The 19,813-nt window shown below is 40.4% G+C and overlaps 1 protein-coding gene across 3 annotated transcripts in view; it reads left to right on the top strand.

Annotated features, from left to right (window-relative positions):
* The window catches only part of LOC135213049 (calpain-D-like), a 104,784-nt gene that overhangs the window by 74,801 nt on the left and 10,170 nt on the right, over positions 1 to 19,813 (top strand). For all 3 annotated transcript variants that reach the window (XM_064246880.1, XM_064246879.1, XM_064246881.1), the window contains exons 8-12: positions 6,776 to 6,933; positions 7,083 to 7,280; positions 7,596 to 7,760; positions 14,649 to 14,845; positions 18,954 to 19,135. In XM_064246880.1, coding sequence (XP_064102950.1) covers positions 6,776 to 6,933; positions 7,083 to 7,280; positions 7,596 to 7,760; positions 14,649 to 14,845; positions 18,954 to 19,135 — 900 coding nt within the window. The remainder of the gene's footprint in view (positions 1 to 6,775; positions 6,934 to 7,082; positions 7,281 to 7,595; positions 7,761 to 14,648; positions 14,846 to 18,953; positions 19,136 to 19,813) is intronic.

Genomic DNA, 19,813 nt, shown 5'->3' on the forward strand with positions numbered 1-19,813 from the left:
CCCCATCTAATGTAGTATCTGCTCCTTTATTAGAACCCACAGATTCGGCATCAGAGATTGCGAATCTTAAAGCTGCCCTTCGGAAAATGGAAACCAAAATGGCAGCCATTGAAGGTAAGCAGTGTGAGTTAAGTGCTGTGGATAGTGATATAAGTGTCCTTAGTGCTGCTCCACAACGCTCCCAGGCCTAGACCTCTTTCAAGCTCCCAAGCCCAGAGGAGAAGGAATGTCAAAAGCTGTAAGGAGGTTGTGGAGGATCCCCAACAGTCAGACGTCCCTTCGGCTTTTTCTGTTTCGCCACAGAATGCCAGAGAACGCTACAGGAAAAGCGTTCTTTGAGAGTGTTTCTCCTCTTCGGAGAATTCTTCTCCTAAAAGAGGTTGGAGATCGGCGGATCTTTCTCGCCCCCTGAAAAGATGTTGGGATGACACCCAGGATTACATTGAGTCCTGAGCGTTTTCAAGAGGAGGACCATTCGGTAATTAAGAAAGCAAAGAAGGTGCTTCCTTCCCCCACAGGCTTGTGGGAACCGGTTAAAGACTGATCTTCTACTCCTAGGGTAGACAAGAATGAAGAAACAAACAGAATCCTTCGTACTATGCAGGATTCCATCACTTCTCTGGTGGGAGTTCTGTCAAGAGACCCTCCTAGAAGGAAAGACGCTTTCCTGCCTATAAAGAAGTCTAGGCTGTCGAGGGGTCAGACTTGCCATCAAGATTTGTCATCGTCGGACTTGGAATCGGATTCGTCAGCCTTTCATAGACCGAGCAAGATCCGTTCTCCAGTCAGGTGCAAGGTCTGGCGCGAATCTCCAGTTAGTCGTGAGACGCCAGCCAGGCGTGAAGCGCCAGCCAGGCGCGAGGCGCCAAACAAACGCGAAGAGCCTTCTAGGCGCGAGAAGCCAGACAAGAGCGTCGAGATGTCTAAACGCGAAGCGCCAGCCAAGCGTGAAGCGCCAGCCAGACGCGAAGCGCTAGCCAGGCGTGAAGAGTTTTCTAGACGCGAGTCGCCAGTCAGGCGCGTCGAGCATTCCAAGCGCGAGACGTCAGCCAGACGCGTGACGCCAGTTTGGCGCGAGGCGCCAGCCAGAAGAGTGACGCCTCCCAGGAGCGAGGCGCCAGGCAAGCGCGAGGATTCTGCGGGGCGCGAGACGCTAGCTAGGCGCGTGACGCCAGTTTTGCGCGAGGCGTCATCCAGGCGCGAGGATCCTGACAGGCGCGAGACGCCAGCCAGACGCGTGACGACTCCAAGGATTGAAGCGCCAGGCAGACCTTGAAGAGGTTTCTGAAGAAGAAGTTTCTACCAACGAGGGACTTTCTAATTACAAAGCATTAGCCTCGTTACTTCTCAAAGAATTTGGGGACTCTCTTAGTCCTGCTGCTCCTCCTTCACCGAGATCGCTGTTTTCAAGCACGAAAACCCCGAAATCCTCGGCTTTCTTAAAGATGAAGCCTGCAATTTCAATGAGAAAAGCCCTCCAGTCTTTGGATTCTTGGCTTTTATCGAAGAAGGAAACGCTTAGAACTGTTTATTGCTCTCCTCCCTCCAAGCTGACAGGGAAGAGAGGTATATGGTATAAAACGGAAGAGGCTATGGGCTTGTTTGCTCCCTCGTCTGCAGATTCAGATTTCTCTAGCAGTAGAGTCAGTGAGCAAGACAGTCTCTAAATTCTGCAAAGGCGTCTTGGAGTATTTCTGAATTAGATTAGCACCTTAAGGGAATATTCCACGTATTAGAAGTGTTTAACTTCTTGGATTGGTCCCTTGGGGTGCTGGCTAAAAAGACGAGTGAGCAATTTTCTTCTTGATCCGGAAACCTTGCACAGTGTCCTATCTTGTATGGATAAGGCTGTGCAAAATGGTTCTGGCGGGCAGTTAGCTGCCCTGTTCGGATCGGGAGTAGTAAAGAAAAGATCTCTTTACAGTTCCTTTCTGACGAAAGGAGTTTCTCCTTCTCAGAGGTCCGCCCTACTTTTCGCACCTCTGTCAGAACATCTGTTTCCTTCACCGTTAGTGAAGGATATTTCGAGATCCCTTGCAGAAAAGGCTACGCAGGATCTTCTAGTGCAATCCACGAAGAAGATTAGACCTGCAGTTCCTGTTCAGAAGAAGGTGTCTTGTACTCCAGTGGTGCCCTTTCGTGGAGCGCCCTCGACTCGATCAACTTCGAAGAGAAAGCCCTTCGACAAGCGAGGGAGGTCTTCCTTCCTCTTCTTCCGCCCCTCTTTTAAAAAGAGCAAGTAGCAGCCATGTCCTCCAAGCATAGGTAGGGGCCAGACTTCAAAACTTTGTGGAGGCCTGGTCTTTGAGAGAAGCAGATCCCTGGACTCTGTCTGTCCTACAGAAGGGTTACATCATTCCCTTCGTAGACAGACCTCCTTTAGCAACATCTCCGAAGGATTTGTCGACGAGTTACAAGGACCCTGGACTGAGAGACACACTCCTGCAGACGGTGGTGTCGATGAGGGACAAGAATGCAATAGAACTAGTGCAGGATCCATTCTCCCCGGGGTTTTACAACCGCCTTTTCTTGGTTCCAAAGACTTCGGGGGGATGGAGGCCCGTTCTGGATGTAAGCATCCTGAACCGGTACGTGGAGAAAAAGAAGTTCTCCATGGAGACTTCAGCTTCGGTTCTGTCATCCCTACGTCAGGGAGATTGGATGGTCTCCCTGGACCTTCAGGATGCTTACTTTCATGTTCCGATTCACCCATCGTCAAGAAAATACCTCAGATTTGTTGTACAAGGACAAATCTTCCAGTTCAGGGCCTTGTGCTTCGGCCTATCAACCGCTCCTCAGGTATTTACGTATCTGATGAGGAACGTGGCCAAATGGCTTCATTTAGAAGGGATCAACATCTCAATGTATCTCGACGATTGGCTAATCCGGGCCAAGTCGGAGAAACTATGTTTGGAGGACCTACAGACTACTTTGAACCTGACAAGAACGTTAGGATTACTCATGAACCTCGAGAAATCTCAGATGATCCCCAGCCAGAACTTAGTTTATTTGGGGATTCGGATGGATTTTAGGGGTTTTCAGGCTTTTCCATCCCAGGAAAGAATTGCTCGGGGCTTACAGAAAGTCTTGAGCTTCCTAGAGAAAGAACGGAGTTCGGTGAGGGAATGGTTAAGTCTTCTGGGAACCCTTTCCTCACTAGAACAGTTCATTTCGCTAGGAAGACTCCACCTACGCCCTCTTCAGTTCTTCTTAAGAAGAATTTGGAGCTGGAAGAACGGGCAACTTTCAGACACTTTCAGAATCCCTCTGGAAGTAAAGAATCATCTGAAGTGGTGGATTTCTAATTCCCTTGGAAAAGAATGAGGGCTTGTCTCTAGAGGTTCGGAACCCAAACCTAATCTTGTTCTCAGATGCTTCAGAGAAGGGATGGGGAGCGACTCTAGGGACAAAAGAAGTATCAGGCCAATGGAGGGAGGATCAACAAGACTGGCATATAAACTCCAAAGAACTTTATGCTGTTCTAGCCCTAAAAGCCTTCGAGACAGAAGTTTTAGGTCAAGTGGTACAGGTCAACTCGGACAACACCACAGCGTTGGCCTATATCAAGAAACAAGGGGGGACTCACTCTTTTTCTCTGTTCCAGATAACAAAAGAGCTGTTATATTGGACAAAAGAAAAGAATGTGACTCTCCTCACAAGATTCGTGAAAGGAGAGAAAAACATCAGAGCAGACAGGCTAAGCAGGTTAAACCAAGTTCTCCCCACAGAGTGGACCCTTCACATTCAGGTGTGTCAAGCTCTGAGGTCCCTGTGGGGCAGCCCTCAAATAGACCTATTTGCCACCTTCCTATCCAGAAGGATAGAGAACTTTTGCTCCTTAGTGGAAGACCCGAGAGCGATAGCGGTGGATGCCATGCTGCTGGACTGGACAGGCCTAGATGCCTACGCCTTTCCCCCCTTCAAAATGTTAGGAGTGGTTTCAAGAAAGTTTGCGGCGTCAAAAGGGATGAGACTAACACTCGTCGCCCCCTTTTGGCCATCTCAAGATTGGTTCACAGAGGTACAGGAATGACGGTGGACTTCCCAAGATCTCTTCCACACAGGAGAGATCTTCTCAAAACAACCCCATTTCGAGAGGTACCATCAAAACCTCCCCGCTCTCGCTCTGACTGCCTTTCGACTATCGAAAGACTTGTCAAAGCGAGAGGCTTTTCAAGCAAAGCTTCAAAAGCAATTGCTAGGGCCCGGAGATCCTCAACTATTCGGGTCTACCAATCAAAATGGGATGTTTTCAGAAGATGGTGTAAGAAAAGAATAAACTGTCCTCCTCCGATACCTCTGTGACCAACATTGCTGATTTCTTGATTTTCCTTAGGGAAGAATCTAAATTATCAGTTTCAACCATTAAAGGTTATCGGAGTATGCTCTCTGCTGTGTTTCGAAACAGAGGTTTGAAGATAGCAGAAGATAAAGATCTCCACAACCTTATTAGATATTTTGAAACCTCAAAAACCATTTCTCCTCGTACTCCGAACTGGAACTTGGATGTGGTTCTTAAATTTCTATCATCAAATAGATTTGAGCCTCCTCACAACGCGTCGTTTAGAGATCTAACGAGAAAAGGTATTTTATTTTCTTGTGTCTTTAGCGACTGCGAAAAGAATTAGTGAAATACACGCTCTAGATTCTCGAGTAGGATTTAAGAGTGATGCGGCAATTTGTTCTTTCCAGACTCTGTTTCTGGCAAAACGAGAACCCAACCCTTCAAAACCCTGGCCAAAGAGTTTTGAAGTTAAAGGACTTTCAAATCTCGCAGGAGAGGAATTGGAAAGATCATTATGTCCGGTTAGAGCCCTGAAGTTTTATCTAAAGAAGAAGAACGAACTCAGGGGATGTAAACAAAGCCTGTAGTGTGCAGTTCGGGATCCTAGTAGACCCATGTCAAAAAAATGCGTTAGCATTTTTTGTTAGGAGACATTATTACTGATGCTCTAGTAACTGCACTGAGACTCTTTCAGGACTCTCCGATGAAGGCTCATGAGGTTAGAGCTGTGGCCACTTCATTAGCTTTTCAGAAGAACATGTCTTTAAAAGACATTTTGGATGCGACTTACTGGAGGTGTGATTCAGTTTTCGCATCGCACTACCTTAAGGACGTTAAAGTGACATATGAAAAGTGTTTCTCTCTGGGTCCTTTTGTATCCGCTGATACAGTGCTGGGGCTGGGAACACATAACGATCCTTAGAAAATTTTGTATTTATTTTAATTTTTGATGGTACATAGATCTACCTTGTGAGACAGGTTGTTGTTTTTCTGCTGACTAGAATGCTTGGTGGCGCACGGGCGTCCTTGCTTGGGTCAGTAGGGAATCAAGAGACGTCTTACTGGCTAGATTGTACAAAAAAAAATTTTATTTTTGTTTTTAAATTTATTTTTATTTTTGTACTTTTAAGTGTACGAATGTTTGTGATTAGAGTTTGTGGTTGTTTGCAAGGAGTTAGGGGATAACTTCTTGCAATCTTAGAACTAACATGGTTAGGTTAAGGTGATCGGGATCGGTGTTGTGCTCCTTGTATAAGGTTCTTGTCAAGTAAGTGGATAAGCACCCATTGACATAGTCCTTCCAGGATCTGCCGAGTAAGCGGATAAGACCCCTTTGGCAGACCCACAAGAACTCTTAGCCATAGATCAATATCTCGCTGAGGCTCTTGAGACTGACTAGACTCCTGGATTGTATTCATGAAGTCTTCAGTCTAAACAGGTAGGAACCAAGGTTTTATTTATTTATTACCTACAACGATTGTTGTGATTCCTGTTTGAATCTATATTTAGCTGTCTCTGTCCCACCTTCAATGGTGTGAATCAGCTAAGTATATATCTGACAGGTAAGTTGAATGTATAAAAATGATATTGTTATGATACAATAAAGTTTTATACATACTTACCTGGCAGATATATAAGATTTATACCACCACCCTACCTCCCCTCAGGAGACAGGCGGTATAGAAAAATATGATAGAACATGGGAATGGTTCCTAGTCCTGCCACCCAGCAGCAGGTAAGTAGATCACTGACCTACCGGTAGCGTGTGCGCGAGAAATTCGAATTTGCTGTCGGACAACGGAGTCAAATAGCTAAGTATATATTGCCAGGCAAGGTATTGTATAACAAACTTTATTGTATCATAACAATATCATTTTTAATGCTTTGGATGCATTCAAAACTATGTAAACTACATTCTTATTGCATTTTTCATAAAGAAAAACCTTCTAATATTGATTATTTTGCATTTTTGGTGTCATATTTCTTCTGCCAGATCAGCGTTGTAGGTGTCATAACCCTGGAAATAATTTCTGATGAATATAATTGAAAAGCGCCTTAACCTCGGAACATCATAAGCCGACCCGTCGTAATATGAATAGTTACTAGCTTTTATTATCATTGTTTAGCAGGAGAGATCTTGTACTGAATGGGGAGGACTTAGAGTTGTCTGTGATTTACCAAGGTTCTTGGGGAGTTTTATCATCATCCCAGTTTGATAGTTTGTAGTTTATACTTCACTATATGAATCCAGTTCCTTAGTGTTATGAAGCTTATACATACATTTGCAGTCTTGGAAAGTGAAGCCAGAGTCCATCCTCTGATTCTGCCACCAACTCATTTTGGTAAAGGACATGATTTGTATGAGATATGTAAAAGATATTTTAACTTTCTGGAATCTAGTTAGGGTTATTTTAGTTTTTTTTAGTTTTTTTTTTTTTTTTTTGTTTGCTTTTAATTTTGATTTTGATCCTAATTGCCTTTGTGTTTCAGGCCTCCTCTAGCCCTCATGAAGATGATATTGATGAGGATCTCATTTGGGCACAGTTATTGAGCTCCCGTTCAGCTGGGTTTCTGATGGGAGCGTCTTGTGGTGGTGGTAACATGAAGGTTGTTGATGAGGAATACAAGGCTCAAGGTCTCCGGCCAAGGTAAATTCCTTAGATGAAATATTGGTGAAATTTAAAACTTGATTTGTTGCATATCACATCTCTATTAATTTTTGTTTATACTATTTCTTGCAACTTGTAATACCTTGTAGCCACAAAGATTGCTTTACATCATATTACTTTATTCCCAGACATGCATACTCTGTATTAGATGTACAAGATATTGGTGGATTCCGACTGCTGCGTCTCCGCAACCCGTGGGGCCACTATTCGTGGAGAGGAGACTGGTGTGATGAATCTCCTCTATGGACGCCTGAACTGAGAGAGAAACTCATTCCCCATGGAGCTGATGATGGTGTCTTTTGGATATCATTCCAAGATGTGTTAAAGTATGATTCCCACACATTTTCATGCATAGTATTTGAATTAATCAGTATTTTCCTTTAAGTGGTGAAGGGTGCTGATTTGTAATATGTGTACATTATTTTTCCATTTTCAAAGCAGATTATTAACTGTATCCTGTATTGTCATTCTTAGTCTAATATTGGTAAATTGTATTTAATGTTGTAACCATTGAATGAAAGCAAAAGTGATTCTTTCTTTGTGAAATCATATTAACTTTCACAATTATTGGTAGCATATAAGTAATCTTCAGTAATTATTTGTGCAAATCCTAATGATACTAAAGATTAGAGTATTTTTAGGTACTTCGACTGCATAGACATATGCAAGGTGCACAGCAACTGGTCTGAAGTGCGAGTGACAGGTTCACTGCCATCGATGGCTGATCGCCAGGCTCTTACTCCAACATTTATTACGGTTCTTGAGCCGACAGAGGTGGAGTTTTCTCTCTTTCAGGAAGGCCACAGGTAATTTGAACGTTTATTACTATAGTATACAGTAGACCCTTGACTCACGAACGCATTGACCCACGTACAACTCGATCCCCGACCCAAAAATTATAGGTAAAATTTCACCCTTGACCTACGAACTAACTTGAGATACGAACAAAAAAAAAATGCGGAAAATAAAAATTCTGTTTGGGTCATGAAACTAATTTTGAGACATGAACATTTGAAAAATGCTGGAAATTTCTGGAAATAACAATTCACTTTGTTTCACAAACTAATTTTTAGACACAAACATTGAAAAATGCGCGAAATCGCCCAGCACACGTGAGAGCGTTTGAGTGCCATGGGAACAGCCATCCTCCCGCCGCCCACGCACGGCGTCACCCACGCATCGCTCTTTGTCTCATCTCATTGTGTACAAGACGTTCGTCAATTCGCTTAGCATTTTTTGCGCTAAAACTTGTGATTTTCTTCATAATGGGCCCTAAGAAAGTGAAGAGTGGTGGTGAAAGTAAGAAAGTGAAGAGTGATGGTGAGAAGAGGGTGAGAGGAAGATAACCATTGAAATAAAGAAAGAAATTATAGAAAAGTTTTGAACGGTGGGGTGTTCGCGTGACCGATATCGCAAGTGAGTACAAGATGGCCAAGTCGACAATTCGACATTTTTGAAAAACAAGGATGCCATTAAAGAAGCAAATGTTGCGAAGGGAGTGACAGTACTAAACCAAGATGAGATCGCAAACCTCGAAGAGGCAGAAAAAATAATTTTGAAGTGGGTACATGAGAAACAGATGGCAGGTGATAGTGTAAACGAGCCGATCATCTGCGAGAAAGCTCGGCAAGTGTATCAGAGTTACGTACCGCACGGATTAAATTCTGCGTGGCGGAAGGAAACTTTGGCCCCAGATGCGTAACTGTCCGTGACTTTGAGTGGGCTTCGATGCAGAGATTGTGCAAGAAATTGTGTCCATGGGCAACAGTATGGGTCTACAAGTCAACGACGAAGATGTTGAAGAATTGGTCGCTGAACATTCAGAAGATTTGACTGCGGACGAACTTGTTCAACTCCACAAAGAGCAGCAGGAGCAACTTGCTCGGGAGCAATCAACTGACGAAGAGGAGGCTGGGGAGGAAGTTACAGATGTCAGCAGTGATGTGATAAAAGCCACATTGGAAAAGTGGAATGATGTCCAGTGCTTCCTTGAATTGTATCATCCGGACAAAATTGTTATGAACAGGATCGTGAATATGCTCAATGAAAATTTAATGAGCCATTTCAGAAAAGTTATGCAAGGAAGGAAAAGGCAACAGACTTTGGATAAGTTTGTGATTTAAACGTTCACCAAAAAAAACCTAGAAGAGTTGAATCTCCGGAACGAGATCGACCGACCGGATGGGGGAGGGTCTCCTTCCGCACAAATAACCTCCTCCCCAGCCCCACCCACCACCCTCCTCTTCTCTTGTCCGTCAAGCCAGAAGTCTCGCCAGTCATAGTAAGTGTTTCACTTTACAAACGTTTTTATAGTGTTAGTTTTTACCATTTTAAATTATATTATTAGATATATTAAGGTTTTTTTACACTGACTTTTTACATTATCTGTGTGAAAATAACGGCAAAATATACATAATATATATTGGTTCGTAGGGGTCGAGAACCAATTAATATTATTCCCATTAAACCTTATGGGGAAATTAGCTCCGAGTCACGAACAATTTGGAACACGACCAAGGTCTAGGAACGGATTGTGTTCGTGAGTCAAGGGTCTACTGTATGATTATGCCTAGTTGCTAGCATAATATTATGGGTAATTTTGACCAAGGTTCTTTTAAAATTGATAATTTAGTGTATTGTAGTTTATCATTCATTAGTACAGGTTACCATGCATAGCTGTTGAATTAGTTGCCAACTTTTGCTCCTCAAGTACACATTAGAAGCCAGATGCCGCAGATTCCTTGCATTTAAAATCTTTTATTGTTTTTAACTGGTTTCCAGCTGGCACTAGAAGATTTATCCTATTGTTAAGACCTCAGGTTTGTTAGCTATGGAAAATATAAATTGATTAAAAATTTGTCATATTATGTTTGGCTCTTGTTTTGCATGAGGTGATCAATCTTTAACTGACTCTTAAGTCCTCTTGCAGAGGAAGGTATTGTAGATGCCATGATTCCTCCAGTGTTTAGACATCCTGGCCAATTGATGGTCCTTCTGATTTAAGGTTGAAAGATTGTGCAAAATGTGTTAAGCAGTGCAAGAGTTCTCAAGGGCATGTGGGAAAATTTTGTCAGAATGTGTGATATTCTCTTTTGAAGCTGATTTTGAATTCCATCAACTATGGGCTTGGTTTTAGCTCTGAACTTTTGATTATACTACTTGACTCAGCTGTCAATTTGTTAAACACCAGATGTTCATTTTAAGATGGAATGGATCTCTTAAAAAGGGATAAAAGAATGCCTTGGTTAACTGGTACTGCAGTATCAGTATTGATTTAAATGTTACAGGTAAGATAGATTATTGTGTATTGATTGGATGTTTGGTCAAAAAGTACAACAATGGTTACTTGAGAGAAGCATGCAGGTGATCACCACAGATTTGGAAGGCCTTGATAACTGGATGATCAAGTTCCCCCTAAGTAGTCTGATTTGTTTAACTGTAATTCAATTCGGTAATGTTTTTGTATACAGTAGACCCTTGACTCACGAACACAATCCGTTCCTAGACCTTGGTCGTGTTCCAAATTGTTCGTGACTCGGAGCTAATTTCCCCATAAGGTTTAATGGGAATAATATTAATTGGTTCTCGACCCCTACGAACCAATATATATTATGTATATTTTGCCTTATTTTACACAGATAATGTAAAAGTCAGTGTAAAAAACCTTAATATATCTAATAATATAATTTAAAATGGTAAACTAACACTATAAAAAACGTTTGTAAAGTGAACACTTACTATGACTGGCGAGACTTCGTGGCTTGACGGACAAGGAGAAGAGGAGGGTGGTGGGTGGGGAGGAGGTGATTGTGCGGAAGGAGACCCTCCCCCCCCATCCAGGTCGGGGAGATCTCATTCCGGAGATTCAACTCTTCTATTTTTGTTTTTTTGGTGAACGTTTAATCACAAACTTATCCAATGTCTGTTGCCTTTTCCTTCCTTGCATAACTTTTCTGAAATGGCTCATTAAATTTCATGAGCATATTCACGATCCTGTTCGTAACAATTTTGTCCGGATGATTACAATTCAAGGAAGCAACTGGACATCATTCCACTTTCCAATGCGGCTTTTATCACATCACTGCTGACATCTGTAACTTCCTCCCCAGCCTCCTCTTCGTCAGTTGATTGCTCCCGAGCAAGTTGCTCCTGCTGCTCTTTGTGGAGTTGAACAAGTTCGTCCGCAGTCAAATCTTCTGAATGTTCAGCGAACCAATTCTTCAACATCTTCGTCGTTGACTTGTAGACCCATACTGTTGCCCATGGACACAATTTCTTGCACAATCTCTGCATCGAAGCCCTCAAAGTCACGGACAGTTACGCACTGGGGCCAAAGTTTCCGCCACGCAGAATTTAATGTGCGGTACGTAACTTCAGTCCATGCGTTATCAATGAGGGTTATGCAGTGAAAAACAGTTAAAGTGCTTCTTCCAAAATTCTTTTAAGGTTAATTTTGTCTCTTCAGTTACACGGAAGCATCTGGAGAAGAGGCGCCTCGTTATATAATTTCTTAAAATTGCTAATGACTTGTTGGTCCATGGGCTGGAGAACAGAGGTCGTGTTGGGTGGAAGGAACTTGAACTGAATGAAGTCATGTTCACTGCAGTCAGCCAAGTACGAAGGTGTGCCGGGGCATTATCCATGATCAGAAGGCACCGCAGGGGTAGCTTGTTCTCGTGTTAGGTACTGACTCACGGTCGGCGCAAACACTTCATCAATCCACTCCATAACAAGTTCCGTGCACCCATGCTTTTGTATTGGCCCTCCACATTACAGCAGTCTGGCCTTATTTACGTTGTGCTGCTTAAAGGCACGCGGTTTATTTGAATGTAGACAGTAGCGGCTTTAGTTTCAAGTCGCCACTTGCGTTTGAGCATAACAAAAGCGTAAGCCTATCCTTCATTGGCTTGTGGCCTGGAGCGCCTTCTCTTCTTGGGTGATAAATGTCCTGTTGGGCATCTTCTTCCAGAAGAGGCCCGTTTCATCACAATTGAAAATCTGTTGAGCGACGTATCCTTCGGCCTCCACGAACTCCCGGCAAACTCAGTCACGAATGCCTCAGCAGCAGCCTTGTCTGCGCTAGCAGCCTCACCATGCCTAATTACAGAGTGAATTCAGTTCTTTTCTTGAAGTTATCAAACCACCCTTTACTAGCCTTAAAATCATCTGGCGTGGCACTAGTAGAAGGAGTTTCCTTCAGCAAACTCTGATACACTTGCCGAGCTTTCTCGCAGATGATCGGCTCGTTTACACTATCACCTGCCCTCTGTTTCTCATGTACCCACTTCAAAATTATTTTTTCTGCCTCTTCGAGGGTTTGCGATCTCATCTTGGTTAGTACTGTCACTCCCTTCGCAACATTTGCTTCTTTAATGGCATCCTTGTTTTTCAAAATTGTCGAAATTGTCGACTTGGCCATCTTGTACTCACTTGCGATATCGGTCACGCGAACACCACGTTCAAACTTTTCTATAATTTCTTTCTTTATTTCAATGGTTATCTTCCTCTGCACCCTCTTCTCACCATCACTCTTCACTTTCTTACTTTCACCACCACCACTTCACTTTTCTTAGGGCCCATTATGAAGAAAATCACAAGTTTTAGCGCAAAAAATGCTAAGCGAATTGACGAACGTCTTGTACACATGAGATGAAACAAAGAGCGATGCGTGGGTGACGCCGTGCGTGGGCGGCTGGAGGATGGCTGTTCCCATGGCAACTCAAACGCTCTCACGTGTGCTGGGCGATTTCGCGCATTTTTCAAATGTTTGTGTCTAAAAATTAGTTTGTGAAACAAAGTGAATTGTTATTTTCCAGAAATTTCCAGCATTTTTCAAATGTTCATGTCTCAAAATTAGTTCATGACCCAAACAGAATTTTTATTTTCCGCATTTTTTTTTGTTCGTATCTCAAAGTTAGTTCGTAGGTCAAGGGTGAAATTTTACCTATAATTTTGGTCGGGGATCGAGTTGTACGTGGGTCAATGCGTTCGTGAGTCAAGGGTCTACTGTATTTGATTTTGCATGTGCTTAGAGGGATGCTAACTTAATGTTGTTTCTTCTGCCTTTTGTTCTTATTTGGGTGCATCCACACTACATTATAACATCATAAATGCATTGGCAACTTACTGCATACTTATCATAACCAGGTTTAGAAAGTCAGCAACTGTATGTGATGAATGAATCTTTGGTAAATGCTAGATTATTTTATGTAGCACTGGTTAACACTACCAATAAGTTTACTTGTATTCATCATGGCTGTTATGTGTCCATAAAGTTGCTGACATGTTTGATATGTTTTGCTGCAGTGTGGTTGCACCCTAAGTAATTCTCAACATCTTTGAGTTTTATTTATGATGATATGCTGTACTCCAACATTGCTTCAGTCTATAGTTTCATATTGATCCTGTAAGTTTTTATCAGTTTAGTAAGAAGTTGTCTGTTTTGACCATCAAAGGGTATAAGATAACCTTTTCACATTTCTGACCTTCAGGAGCTAGTTAGCTTTCCAGTCAAACTAAGAATGTTTATCCAGCACTTTGAGGAAGAAATCCCTTGAGCATTGCCTAAACCACTGTATGGAATCTTTCCCTAGTCTTGAAGATATCTTTCCAATTCTTCTTGAAAGCCATTGTGAGATTGCCTGCATACTATCTCTCCTTGAAGATTATTTTTCTGTTGTTTGCATCTTTGAGATGTATAGGCAAGATTCTCATTCTTTCTGGGAGTCGCTCTTGCTAAAGGTTGTAATTCAATGGGTTAGTCATTTGCATTTGACCTTGTTGTAGCAGAGGCCTAAACTCCAGTCATCCTGGACTGTTGCACATAACATATTGTCACCCTTTCCCTAGTTTCATTACTCAAGGAGAACTGAAAACTACAGGTCAGGACAAGAAATGGGCAGGTCATCCATGGATCTTGTTGTAATGTTGAGTGTGACAAAACAGTGTGGCTCAAAGTCTGAAGTATTTAGCTCACAATTGATTTTGCATATTTGTTTACACCATTAGTACTAAAGTTTACTATTGGTAGTGTGTATGGGAATCTCCTTCATCCTCTCCTTAACTCTGTCTTTTCTCATCCATTCATTGTTGTCATTTTAGAGAAGTAACTTCATGAGTTTTTAGTTTCTAAGTGTCTTATGAATACTAAGTTCTTTCACTTTCTGAATCAGGTAACACCTTTACTAATACAACCACCTTGCTGTACTCTTCAAAGTCTTTGTGCTTACCAAAATAGTTACCCTGACATTCATCAGCTTGATCTTTCTTCCTTAATTGCAGTTTGGGCATAAATGAGTGATTAAGTTTTGATGAAATAAAGTGCATTTCTTATAGAACAGAATGTTTTTCTCACTAACCCTTCTCTCATATAGTGATTTCTCTCTTCCCATTCCTACTGATCTTGTAGCCACATTTCTTGACTACAGAAAAATCAAGGTAGGTGATTGATGGGTATCTGAGGTTCCAGATGGTGCATGCATTGTGCATCTACTGATCTTTTGCATGTAAAGCAAAGGTATACTGTCTGGGGACATTTGAAAGACAGCAAGTATGGGAATATATGAATGATGGGTTAACATGCAAGAACGAGTTTTGTTTTACAGTCTGTATTTATTTTTTTTATGTTGGTTTATAACTAATCTTTCATGTAATTGTAATTTGGCATATAAATAAAAACCTGATTTCTTTTTCAGGAATTCTGAAAACTCCCAGAGATCTCCTTTGGACTTGTGTGTAGTTCTGTTTCGTACAAATGCTACTGCTGCTCCTACTGTAGGAGCATTAGTAAAACACTCAAAGCGACAAGTGCGTGGTTTTGTTGGGTGCCATGCAATGCTTGAACCTGGAGCATACATGGCGGTATGCCTAGCATTTAACCACTGGCATACAGGTAAGTTATGTAAATCAGACTGCATGGTGTATTCCAGATGTACGATCGGCACAAAGTTTGACTCATCTTATTTGTCTGTCTGTATTGAGTTACAAGATAATGAGTACATCTACAGCATGTCAAACAGTAATTTGAATATATAAATATGTATCTATCGGTATAAACCCTTGAAAGTACATCCAAAAATACTATTTGATTTTTACCCCTGCGCACAATAATAATAGTGTTTTCTATTTTCACTGCAAAGTGTAGAGAAAAGAGTAAATGCCTTGTTGAGATAAAACCATTAATTAATTTTGTCTGAGTTGGGTATATTGTGTCTGCAGTAATTTTACCTGTGTTAGGAATGAATCATATCAGGGTCTATAATGTCCATGTTATGGATTTTTTTTAATTTCCTCATCTTATCCCCAGATAGTGAATGCTCTCTGGTGTGCAGTGTACTAAATAGCATTAAAAAGTGTAATGTAGGTATTTCTTTTTGTTATAAAGGAAGAAATTATATCACAGTATCAGCTACAGAATGTAAGAAAAGAGGAAGGAAGGAAGTCGATCCAGTGTTATGGTAAAAGAATGAAGATAGGATGTCTGATGAGATATACATTTTTTGTGTGGATTCTATCATGTGAAGCTTTCAAGATCAAATAATGCCCCATGTTTCATTAGGTGTTCAAGATTTATAGTGCACAAGATATTCCATACTTTATTTATTACAAATGCATATGTCATGAATTGCTCTTTTACTTTATTTATTACAAATGCATATGTCATGAATTGCTCTTTTTCATGCAAAAGACCTCCAACTTCTCCAGTTTACTAAATCCTGAAAGACTAAATACCCATCTACATGCCCAAATCACACTGCTCTCCGACTGGATGTCATTAAATGTGCAACTTTGTTTGCAGACATATTCTGAGCTGGCTCACCAGAATTTAACATAATTTTGCATGATGCGCTGTTCATTTTCATGGGTGTTGTGTTTTTTTCTTGCTTAAGTTCCTTCATTTATTTGTCTTGTTATTGCTTGTTCTGTATTTCAGTTGGGATATATTTTTACAAAAGTCATGGGCTGTATTCATTGGTAAAATATTAACAATTAATTCTATGAAGGTAGCTTGTATTTTTACACAGTGGCTTTTTGTTGCCATCCACATAAATGGATTTCATTCAGTTGTCCATTTTCTGTTTTCAGGCTTCTTTACTGTAGTTTTAACTTTTGAATATCTATTGCCATTTTTAATATTACGTTAGTATTTCAGTATTATTGCTGGTTGGTGTTAATTATTATTTCTCATTTTATGTCTTTTTGTTTTCATTTTCCTCTTTGGTGAGTTGTGCTTTTTGGACAGATTTAGTATTCAAGTCTTTCCTTTTCCTTATGTTCATATATTTATGGGAAATTTAGTAGTTTCTTTGTAGCATCATTTATGAGGATTTAGAGTGCTTTCCCCATTTGAAGAGTTACTTCCTTGTATAATCCTTCCTCCGTGGGTTCCTGGGAGAAGCCTCAGTGAAAGGAACCACCTGGAAGGACGTCCATGCTTCCTTCCCCCGTCTCCATCAGTCCAGCTTTGTGTTGCCTGCTTGTATCCATGCTTCACCTGCAGCCTCCACATTTACTCTGTCATTGGAGTTTTTGTGATAGGCTGACACATCTTTCATGGTTCAATTGAAGAAGAGAGTGTTCTTAGCAATTCTTCCATGGACAAGTTGATAGTTGGCCGTTCTGCTTAGCGTTGTCAGGTTTGGTGGTCTCTGCATCATCTATAACAGTCTACCCTGTCAGTCCCATAGTTGCTGTGGCATCAGCTGCAGTTACCTAGTAATCCTATGTTAAGTTTTTATTAAATCGAGGTGACCTGTAAGACTTTTGATGTGTTTTCTTTGGTCCTGGTCTTCAGAACCCGAAATCAGTATCAGTTAAGAAGACTGTAGACCAGTCACACTCATTATCTTCATGTTCCTCAATTCTCGTGTTTCTGCCACATAAGTCGGAGTAACTATGGTTGGTTAACAATGAAGCTTTGAGTCTATTCTTTATAATACATTGTCACTGACCATTCGACTTATGCTCTATGATGTTTGGTGTCCTGCCAAGCCTTCCTGGGAAAGATAGATTGTTGTTCATGGAGGCTTCATGTCTTTTCACCCTCTGACTCTTACCTTCATCTTCCCACCTAAATTGTAAATCAGGCTGTTTGTGATTACTATAATGGGATTGCACTTAGGAGATATTTTACAACATAGAACACAGTTTTTCAAAGAAATAATTTATAATGTCTTTGTGTCCTCCTCCCATCTTCATACTCTTCATTGTAGAGGTTGTGTCCTCCTCCCATCTTCATACTCTTCATTGTAGAGGTTACCACAGAAGAAAGATGTCTAGTGGGAAAGTGAGGCACATTGGTCCTTTGTCTTTCCAAGTTTATTAGGTTGGTGAGACTGGAGAGCAGTAGTACGGAATAATGCTTATCATAATTTTATGGGTTAGTAAGAGTGTTTTATGTTATAAACACATTGCATTCTAACCAGCTCATTCATGAATGGTTCTGTGGTTGCTTTGAGCAAATTGCTTGGTATTGTGGATGACCTGGAGCTTTTCCATTTCTCATTTATCCTAAGGGTTCTCCGGACTGCTTCAGATGGGACGTTTGTGTTGGCACTTCTTATGCCAATACTCAGATTTATATTTATGTCCTTTGTGTATTTTCAAAATTGTTTGCAGGGCTCCATTATTTTACTTATTTCAGTGTAATTGTCTTCATTTTCATTTTTTATATACTAACATTGTTTCATCTTTCCCATCTAACCTTATCCCCTTATACACCATTATCCTGAAAGTTTTCCATCTTACTTCTGCTTGTTCAAGATTCTGATTTTGTTGTACTCAAAGTCTTCTTTGGCTTAACAAAGTTTTCATAACTGTATGAACTTGATAGTTTTGTCAAATATTTTTTTTTTAAGAAACCAAGCAATAGTATATAGCTCCTGATATCTTGGTTAGAGGTGTTGCATTTTTCTTATTGGGACTTAAAGTGAAAGAATGAAAAAATCAAAAGTATTCCTTAATAAATATCTTGACACTAATAGCTACCATTTGAATATCAGTATGCTTGACCATGCTTAAATTCTTCCTTGAATTGTGTAAAAGGTTTTGCAACTGTGTGTTTGTGTGTATAATTTTAATGAGTTGCTGTTGTGAAGATGTATTAGCTTTATATTGTGAAAATACAGGTACTGTACCTGAATCATTCATAATCCTGTATCAATATAGAAATGTATTTCAAGACCAAATACTCTTGCTCAACTACTTATCAAATTAGAGGTCTGTCTGACAAGGCAATATAGTACACAAGTAATAGTATACCCATTAAAGAAATATTTTGTTTTAACTTTCTTGTCTTTGCCTGAGTTTAACATGTCCTAGTCTTCATTCCTGTTTTGATATTAATAGAAGTCATAAGAAGCATTTGTTGTTTTCATCCAAGAAGTTAATGCACTTTTAAACATATGAGAAAGGTTGATAGTTTTTGTTTATCTGCCGGCTATTATAACATTACATATTGAGGTATTATTCAAGAAAGGTTATACGTACTAGCATCTGAAATATAATTAAAGTGAATCAGAAGGTTAAAAATTGAACATAACTTCAGTGCTGTACAGACCCCACCCTACTTACAAATGAGGTACGTTTTGGACAGCCATTTGTATGTTGAACTGTTTGTAAGTTGGGTACTGTACTCTTCATGCCTATTCAAGTACAGTGTGATATAAAATCAATACAGTATTGTAAGTTTTTCCATCTTAAACACAGTATACACTTCATACAGTACTATATGTACAAAATAGGCGCTCAAAACAAATCTTGAACTTCCAGGTGGCAAAGGGGAGCACACTGACTGAACACAATTTTGATTTGCAATCCTGTTTGTTTGTATCTGAATGTTTGTAAGTTGAATGCTTGTGAGTTGGGTGGTGTCTGTACTTCATGTTACTGTGCTGCTGTGCTTCTACACGTAAGAGAAAATTATTTTCCTTCTCTTTCTGATAGTAAACCGTAGAAATAGAGCTGCTTTCTTAGCCACATCTTATGCTTCTGCTTGGTAGGTTTGGACATTTCTGATGGGTATCCGGGGTACGTCCTGGCTATACACAGTAGTAAAAGGGTAGCAGTGGAACAGATCACAGCTCCCTCATCCCTTCTGGCCGATGCACTCATCAATCTCTGCTTAGCTAAGGGACAAAGGCATGAGGGTCGACAAGGCATGACTGTATACTACCTCACAAAGGTAAGAAAGAATCTTTGTCTTCAGGTTAATTCTTTGATTTTGCCCTGAACAGTTATATACAGTAATGCACTATTCAAGTGTAGTAGGATTCAGTTGGTATGTACATAATTAATCTGAAATTCATAGGTGTGCATCACTTCTTTCCTTCAATAATTCGCATTAGTTTTCGTTATTTTAGAATAGAAGTTTGCTCTGTACAAATCCAATTCAACACTATTTTAAACCTTTGTTGAGGAGAAATAGTTGGAAACTGAAAGTTATAGAGGACAGTTGGTTTTAAGTTTTGCCACAAACTGATTTGATATCAAAGCCTGAAGATAACATATTTTGAGTTTTCATTTCTACAGCTAACCCAAGGAAAACATTAAATAATTCATATTTACTGAACATTAATTGTATCACAAACAAATATGGATAAGCAATAAGGAAGCAAGAATGTAATTTATAATACAAGTGATTGTCACTGTGTAATAAGCTGGTAAATGATATAAATGACAAATCATTATATGATGATTGGTTTTCCCTACCCATAGCTGTTATGCAGTCCCCTCTGGCCACTTCTCCAATCTGCTTTTTTTCCTGACATATTGTAAAATACTCTAATTCTTGCATTGTTCTTAATTTATTTTATGATACCTAATTAAGGTAGTTCTTGTATTATTCTTAATTTATTTTATG

The sequence above is a fragment of the Macrobrachium nipponense genome, chromosome 42, assembly GCF_015104395.2.
Source record: "Macrobrachium nipponense isolate FS-2020 chromosome 42, ASM1510439v2, whole genome shotgun sequence".
Taxonomy (NCBI): Eukaryota; Metazoa; Arthropoda; class Malacostraca; order Decapoda; family Palaemonidae; genus Macrobrachium; species Macrobrachium nipponense.